Source organism: Hevea brasiliensis, chromosome 11 (genome assembly GCF_030052815.1).
Source record: "Hevea brasiliensis isolate MT/VB/25A 57/8 chromosome 11, ASM3005281v1, whole genome shotgun sequence".
Taxonomy (NCBI): domain Eukaryota; kingdom Viridiplantae; phylum Streptophyta; class Magnoliopsida; order Malpighiales; family Euphorbiaceae; genus Hevea; species Hevea brasiliensis.
The window spans coordinates 93,079,999-93,089,017 of record NC_079503.1 but is presented as its reverse complement, the minus strand read 5'-3'; the positions used below and the strand labels follow the sequence as shown (position 1 = coordinate 93,089,017).

Here is a 9,019-nt window from a genome sequence, read left to right as displayed (position 1 = left end):
GTAAAACAATAATTAAATAGAAAAAAAATTCAGCCTTGCAAGAAAAAGGGCATAAAAAATAAAATTAGAAAACAAAATTTATGATAACATTTTATAATAACTCTTTTTTCTTTTCTCATGTTTTAGTGGTTGATAATTTTTTTTTTAAATTTTTCTCAATTTTTTTATTTTAATTTTCTTTCGTGATATTAAGATTTATAATATATATTTCAAGTAATATATTTTTCTCATTAATGTTAGCATTTTTCATTTATTAAAATAAAATGATAAATTTTAATAATTAAATAAAAAAATTCAAACTAATCAAATATACTAAAGGTTTTTTAAATAATAATAAAATTTTATATTATTTTTTAACCAATTAAAATAGAGGGTAATTTGTTATTATCAAATTCAACTATATCCTTTATATTGTCTATCCCATTATTCCCCATCATTTTAACTCTTAATTATTTTATTTATAAAAATAATTATATAAATGTTAAATATTTAAGTTTACTTGTTTTCATTTTATATAATAATAATAATAATAATAATAATAATTTTATGACTTAATGTTCATAATTTTATATAGAATGAATGTCCTTGAAAATCTTAAGATTTACTATAATTCATTGCTTTCTCTTTATATATTAATAATTACATTAAAAGTTTTTTAATTTTTAATTTTATTTATTAGATAATTTTTTTTATCTATAATCGAAATTAAATTGAAGAAATTAAAAAATTAAATTAATTAAATCAAAATATGACGATTTGATTCAATTTTTAAATTCGGATCAAATATACGTTCGTGCTTTTTTTTTTTTTTTCAAAATCATACGTTTCAAATACTGGTGTGATATATTCCATATGATAAAGAAATCATTACCCACGGAAGCAAAGGCGCGTGACTTTATCCCTTACCAACCAACCTCAGCTGGCGTGCAACTCGAAGCAATCATAATCGCCAGGTTCTTTTAAGCAGTGCCAGTCATCACCAAAAGCCGCCACCAACCGGTTCTCTATATAAACGGAATCGAGCTAACAAAGAAGCTGAACTACCGTCTTTGAGACCCAAAATGGATGAATCCGAGAGCTCGCCACAGTCCATAATATCGGAGCGGGTCACGGTCAATGGAACCGTCACGCTGTTGACTTTAACAGCAGAAGGGAAGCTTCGGTGGACGGAAAGAGGTCAACGATGTTTGACCATCGAAAAAGAGGTGCTTGGGTTTGTAATCGAGGGAGCTAAAATAAGGATCAAGGCTGTTGTGGATAACGGAGATGGAATCTGCTGTGCAGGGAGTAAGGGACCTCTGGTGAGGAAGGATTTTGTGTTCCAGCCTCTAAATGAGGACTCACAGAGACTTTGGTTCCAGCATCTCCGTGATTACCTCGCTTCTCTCGGTAATTCTTTTAGAGTGTCGCTTTATGTTTGTTTGATGAGAAAATTATAGGAAAATAAGAGAAAAATTGGAATTCCTATCTTGGTTGAATGAACGTTACATTAGTTTGCCTATCTTTATTTTTTTTAAAAAATAAAAAATATATATATACATTAGTACCTTGTATTATTTGCGCCGTTTGCTTGTCAAGAATCGGCAGGATAAAAAGCGAAAATTTGAAATTTTGAGCAGTCAAGTGAAAGTCTAATCTGCTACAGGTCGGCCAAAGAGACTGTTTGTGTTTGTGAATCCATTTGGGGGAAAAAAATCTGCATCAAAAATTTTTCTTGATGTGGTAAAACCGTTGCTGGAAGACGCTGATGTCCAAATTACAGTGCAAGGTTTAGATTTTATACTTTATTGTGCATATTGGACATTTGATGTTTCCCTATTTTTTGATTGTTGCTCATGCTCTTATGCTGTACTGATACTGTCAGAAACAAAATATCAGCTCCATGCCAAGGAGTTTGCTAGTGCCCTTGATCTCACCAAATATGATGGTATTGTTTGTGTTAGCGGAGATGGCATCCTTGTTGAGGTTAGTTGGCTGTGCCAAGTTTTTGCATAAACGGTGTTGTGTTTTGTTGGGAAAACGATAAATGTTGGACCAAGGCCATGCACTGCTGAAGTGGCTTTTTGTAAGAATAATCAAAATTATTTGCAATGGTACTTTTATCATGGGCTAGAAGGAAAATTTCCCCAGGATTATAGATCATTATCTGATTGAACGTTTCTCCTTAAAATTAATTTTGTCGTTATTCATTTAAGCTTTTCAATTTGAGTGGTAGATTTTCCATTTTCATATGCCTTTAATGGCAATTTGGTTGAAGCCTCCTGATTGATGCACAATCTAGAATCTCCAGAAAACAGATTGCTTTAAATGTGAATTCACTCTTGATATTATAAGTCTACTTGAATGATTGTTGTACCCTTGAAAAGGAATTGAAACCATATCATGTCAGCAGAACAGGTTGCTTGAATGTGGTCATGTAGGGATTAATGTGTTGCTCCACCTTGCTGCTTGGATATTTAAAACTTAAGGAACAAGATAACTATTAATTGGATTGTAACAACTACCATATTGCTGTGTCTTCCGTGCAGGTAGGTAAACTGAGACTTAAGTTTGTCCTAATGCCTGAATGTGTGTTATATTGAACTGTTGAGATAACTATCTGGTGAATCATTCATATATTTGTAAATCTCTATTTGCATCGCGTTATTATCTTTTCTTGCAAGCTTTGTTACAAAAGCTATGGTTCCTTCATTCTTGTGCTTTCCCATCATACATGTTTTATGCATTTTGTTTGTTGTTAAATTAGGGCCTTCTAGTGATCTCTGTTCCTTTCGCTTCCTTATTAGTGTTTCACATTTTAGTAGGTGGTAAATGGACTTTTAGCAAGAGAGGACTGGAGTGATGCAATAAAAATGCCTCTTGGAATGGTCCCTGCAGGTTTTTAATCTTTTTCTCTATCTTAAGAAACAATTCTCGTGTGGCTTGAGCCCATCTAAATTATATTTTAGGAAGTGGCCATTGTGCATGGGGAATTCATTATGATCATGAACTCACCTCAGGAATGCTGATGGTTTTTTGTTGCATAAGTCCTACTACATATTTTTTACTTTTTGATTTTTTAAAATGAACTATATCTGATTGCAGGTACAGGAAATGGAATGGCAAAATCTCTTCTGGATTCTGTTGGGGAACCCTGTAAAGCATCTAATGCCATTCTTGCAATAATACGAGGTTAAACATGGCATTTGAGTGTTTCATGTTTATTTATGCTGAATTTTCTGTCTTCACCATTGATTGCAATTTTTCACTCAAATCATTTTAAATATCATTTTTTACTTGCTTGCAGGCCATAAGTGTTCACTGGATGTAGCTGCCATCTTGCAAGGAGAAACAAAATTTTTCAGTGTCTTGATGCTATCATGGGGTAAAAAATAATCCACTTATTGATATCAATACTAGTTCTATAGTTGAAGTTGAAATTTCGGTGCCCCTAATATTTTGCACTTGATATTTAATGTTTTGTACCATAAAGAATGTATCTACCTTTAACCCTAAGCCTGCAGCAAGCCATAATCATTCTCCTTTGAATTGAGTGTTTTATTTTATTTCATTTCAGGTCTGGTAGCAGATATTGACATTGAATCTGAAAAATACCGGTGGATGGGGAGTGCCCGTATTGATTTCTACGTATGCTCTTTCTTTTTTTTTTTTTTCTTTTTCTTTTTCCTTTTTTCCTCTCAATGTTCCATTTGACTATGCAGTTGTTCATTCTGATGGATATGTACTTAATTATGTTTTCTGCATCTCACATATTTTCTAGTGGTTGCTTAGTTTTGGGCTTGAAATTTACAGATAAAGTTGTAAGGAACAAGTTATTGTTTATACAAGTTGCCATGCTTAGAATATTCCCTAGGACATCAGTCGGCTTTTAACTACTTAGAAATTGGGTTGCGATAAATTTTGTTCCCTTTTATGGGGTAACTGGTTTCATGATACCAGTTCTTTGCAGTTCGCACTGCAATAGTAGGATTCATTAACAATATTGTTTCAAGAGTCACATTTATCAAAGCTTTAAATGGAATGTGAGTTCGCATTAGCCAGATTGATTGAAAGGCTTTTCTCAACTACTTCTATTGTTAAAATAAACTAGAACTTTATTCTGATTAAAAGTTCACTTTCTTCCTCAAAATTAATAAGGAGGCTTCCTTTATGGGGCCAGCATGTGCAGCTCTCATGATTCTCTGTCATGCACCAGTAGACCTTTAGTCCTTTTGATGAATATCTTTTATTTTTTAACTATAACCTCGGGAATTACAATTTAATTATTTAATGCAACCGTCTGCTCAATGCTCATAATTTGAAGCTGTTATATCCTGAAATAACAATTGAAAATGCATGAAGTGGATGGTTTGTTGAATGAAAAAATAATTATAAGTTGATGCTAGGACAATAAATTCTCTTTTTGGTTATGCTGTTCAAGCTTAGTTATAATACCGCTTGGTTCATTCATTCAAATGTTGTTAACAATTTAGTTACTATATTGTCCTTTGCTTTCCTCCTCCCATGTACAGGCTATTCAATGAATATTTGTAATTTCTTCTTGGTTTTGTTGTTCAACCATAGTTACAGTACATCTTGCTTCATTCAGTGCAGTGTTGTTAACCATAAGTTATTATTTTGTCCTTTGCTTTCCTTCTCCCATGTATAGGCTATCCAACGGATATTCCATCTAAGGCAATATAATGGGCGCATTTCTTTTGTACCTGCACCTGGATTTGAAGCTTATGGGGAGCCAAGTAGTTACAATGGTGAATCCACTGGCAAACAGAGTATTTGCATTCCCAGCCAAGAACAGCCTGTTAAGATTCAACAACATGGTTATCAGGGACCTGATGTTAACTTAATCAATCTGGATTGGAGGACAATTAGTGGACCATTTGTTTCAATCTGGCTGCATAATGTACCTTGGGGTGGGGAGGACGTCATGGCGGCACCTGATGCCAAGGTCAGTTTATCTTGTACTTTCTTAGGAATTTATTACATCATTACATACTCATCCCAACCCCTGGCTTCACCTTCAGCTTTCTCTACATGGGATAGACCAGTCGCTGACCATTTATTATTTAGCATTTCCACAGATAATCCAGTCAAAAAGCTTTAGAGTCCGTTGAATAGGGGAATTTGAAATTTGAGAATCTCTTTCTCCTCATTATTTTGGAAAGAGGTCTAGCTTTGGTTTATTTGAACGCTTCTTAGCATTGTGAACCATTAACAAAATGCTCTCTTTGAAATGGAACTCTTTTGCTGTTTTCACATCTCTTGCTACTGGAGTACCGGCTGTGTGGAAAATGAACATTTGATGCTTAGTTTTTCTACTGCTTTCTGAAAACCTTACCAATTAGAGGGGATGGCGCTATTTGTCTGCTGTTAAAACCTATTCAATTAAAAGTTCCGGGGGAGGATTTATTTGAAGCCATCATAGTGTTTCTGTTCTTTGGCTGTAGGTAAAATTTTAACATTTCTATTGCCTATTGATTTGCAGTTCTCAGATGGTTATTTGGACTTGATATTCATCAAGGAATGCCCAAAGTTATCCTTACTAACATTGATGACAGAGTTGAATAATGGAGGTCATGTCAGATCACCATATGTTATTTACGTCAAGGTTTGTTTACTAAATGTGGATAATTAACTTCATTTTGTTTACTTTCTATGGCTTTTAGTACACTCTGCATGGCTTTTCTTCAGTTTGATGCATTACAACTTGGATTTGAGTTGAGAATTGATGTTTGTAATAAATAGAATAGCTTGATACTTTAGATGTAATGGGGGCAGGTAGTGAGAAATCCCCTTGTATCAATTTAGTCTTCTAATTTTCGAATGTCCTCCTAAACAAAATTTAGCTGTTCCCTCCATGTGATTTAATAACAATTAGCATGGATTTTCTGTTCTGCAACAAACTGCAGGTGAAAGCATTTGTTTTGGAGCCTGGTCCACTCACTAATGATCCAACGAAGGGAGGGATCATTGATGTAGATGGTGAGGTCCTTGCCAGAGGAAATGGATCATACGAGTGTGAGCAGAAGACTTTGATGGTCTATGATAAACTTCAAATAACAGTGGATCAAGGTTTAGCTACTCTTTTTACCCCTGTATAACATTATAAGGAAGTCTCTCATGAACTTGGCCACATGGTTTCGTTGGCGTTTTCACCATGAATAGGCTTAATTCCATCCATCATCTTCTCTCAATTTATAATGATGCAATTTTTCATCTTCAGTTTGTATTATAAAATTTCTCAAATGAAAATATTCTTCACGCTATATTTCATTTAGATTTAGATGGAAAAATTGATATGAATTTAGGACCTGTTTGTTTTATGTTCACATTCAAAAAAATATTTTTCTAATCAAGGAAAACGTAAAATGACTTTTTCTTTTTAAAATAAGAATTCATTTTTCATTTTCTAGACTTTAATAATTTTATTAAAATATGAAAACACATAAACATATATCACAAGTCATGTTTTGCGAAATAAATGGAGGCTTAGATTGATAATTTTTTTTTTAATTTCTTTAATTCAAAAATTTACCAAAAAGCATTTTTTGTATGCTTCTTATCCCTTCTCTTCCCCTCCACTTTAGGTCCTCACTTCACTCTTCCTCTTAAATTCTTCTCTTCTTTCCTTTGTTCTCCAAAATAATAATGAAATACTTTAAAACAGGGTAGAGCTAGAAATATACGTAAAAAATTTGAGGTATTCGATTCAGCTATTGAATGTAGATAATAATTGATAAATTAATTTATTTAATAAACTAATTAAAACTATAGCTAATAGACTATTTATTAGCTATAGTCTATATCAACTTTGGAATAGGAATTTTTTTTTCATCATCAGCTTATTTAATTTTATTTTTCAATTAGACTATATTATCTTTTTAAAATTTATTAATTACAAATCTTTTTCTCTAAAATATTTTTTATATCAGTAAAATATTTATAATTATAAGAAATGATTAATAAATATAAAAATATTACAAATAATAATTAAACTAGTATAATATTCATTGTAATTATATATAATAAAAAAATATGTATATACAAAAAAAATTATATTTTTAATTCTTATATATGTTTATAATAAATCGATAATTATATATACATTTTAATAATAAAATAAATAATATAATATATATCATTATTAATCATTTTACATATAACAATAATAATTAAACATAATTTTATAAAAAATTTAAAATATATTAGATACAATCAATCATCAATAACAATTATTAATTATCAATTATTAGCTATTTTCAACGGATAAGTTAAACAAGCTCTTTTATCTCTTCTATAGTTCTCAACAACCCTAGGCACATTCCTACAAATACTAAACTATATCAAATATCAAAACAACTCCATTTCCTATAAGCAAACGATATTGCAGTTTTCTCGTTAGTTTTAAAATAAGGAACAATTTACATGAGGTTGTGTCGGTGGGATGTTAGTCCCATATCAGCGGGTTACTAACTGTATAATAGTTTTATGCAATCTTAGCGGTTAATTATTCAATAATTTGAGTTAATCATTTTAGACCAGATGATTTAGGGCCTAAAGTTATTTGAATTAATTCATTTGAGAGTGTTACAATACTTGATAATGATCCTTCTACTATTTTACCCTAATAATACTTTAATTTAATTAAGCCAATTAAATATATTCTAATTGTTACTTAATTAATGAATTTTACTTAAATAATATTATATTCATCCAAAAAAATTGTAACATTTTAAATTTAAGTTTAAATTAAAAAGTAGCCTTTCAGTATAACTGTTGAAAGTTTTTATTTTATACTCAACTACATTTTTATTTCAAAAATTTATGGTCAGTTATATAGGTTCGGGTTTTACATATTGAATGTCTGTTACCCGAACCCATTTATATAAATAGTCAATTAAATATAAAATATATATTTTTGACAATAATATTTATAAATTTTATATACTTTATTTTACATAAAATAAAATTGAAATATTTTATGAGATTATTAAATTTTTAAAATATAAATTATTAATAAAAATTATTTTTTATATAGATTATTAATTAAAATATATAAAATTAAATAAGTATGGGTATTTACCAGATAATAATAATTGAGTTTGGAACGAGTTCGAGTAATTGAGATTAAATTTTAATCGGGTTTAAGATGGGTTCATGTTTTGAGAATATTAATCGGATTTGAATTTGAGTTGAGTGATTTTCATTAGTACCCTACCTGTTACTATCCTTAGGCTCAACGAAGTGAATAACTTAGATAATAAACAAGTAATGAACATGCATCTAGTGATGATCATACTCGCAAGAATCTTAAGATTATAATTGAGTATTCCTAGATTTCAAAAACTACAACTTACATCGTTGTCAAACTAATTAAATAGACTTATGGCAACATCACTTATTTTTATTATTCATTTAATTTTAATTGAAATTAAATTTAAAATTTTATAATTTTAGAAATGATTTTGATATTAATAAGCTAAAATTTATTGATTTTATCTTGTAGTGGGTTTTTTGAGGAGCTCTACATGTGACAGTCCGTCGGTACTCACTAGATTGTGAACTAATTGGCATTCTCCTAGGAAATTAAAGCCAACAAGAAGGAAAACAACATTGTTAGATGTGGCCGAGATTCTATATATCTTGGCATGATCGTGAATCTATGTATATGTGCTCGTCTTCGCATTTTTCTATCCCTTGATCTAGAGATTCCAACCTCATTCTTGCACCTTCACTTTGCATGCTAATTATAATGTCATCCCAGCTATACATAAGCTCATTTCTTGCTTAAAACTTTAAGTCAATGCTCGGTAATGGCTTTTAATATAGCATTTAATATTTTGATATCTTTCTCATTTTATATTGTTAGGTGATATAATATTTATACTAATAATTCCTGAAAAATTACTCCTTCTAACTTGAGAGAGCGTTTTGATAAGGGTTAATAATATTATATTATTATTTTTATATTTAACAGCTAATTCAATAACTATTTATGCCAAATACTTTTGTTTTAATAGTT

At 30.5% G+C, this 9,019-nt stretch overlaps 1 protein-coding gene across 1 annotated transcript; it reads left to right on the top strand.

The window, feature by feature from the left end:
- Window positions 1-919: 919 nt before the first annotated feature.
- LOC110664617 (sphingosine kinase 1) lies at window positions 920-6,177 on the top strand. Its single transcript, XM_021824363.2, has 10 exons — window positions 920-1,389; window positions 1,646-1,768; window positions 1,865-1,965; window positions 2,805-2,877; window positions 3,085-3,171; window positions 3,287-3,364; window positions 3,557-3,627; window positions 4,649-4,945; window positions 5,483-5,605; window positions 5,907-6,177. Exons 1-10 carry the CDS (start codon window positions 1,062-1,064, stop codon window positions 6,096-6,098), a joined length of 1,473 nt encoding a protein of 490 aa, XP_021680055.2. The 5' UTR covers window positions 920-1,061; the 3' UTR covers window positions 6,099-6,177.
- Window positions 6,178-9,019: the final 2,842 nt, after the last annotated feature.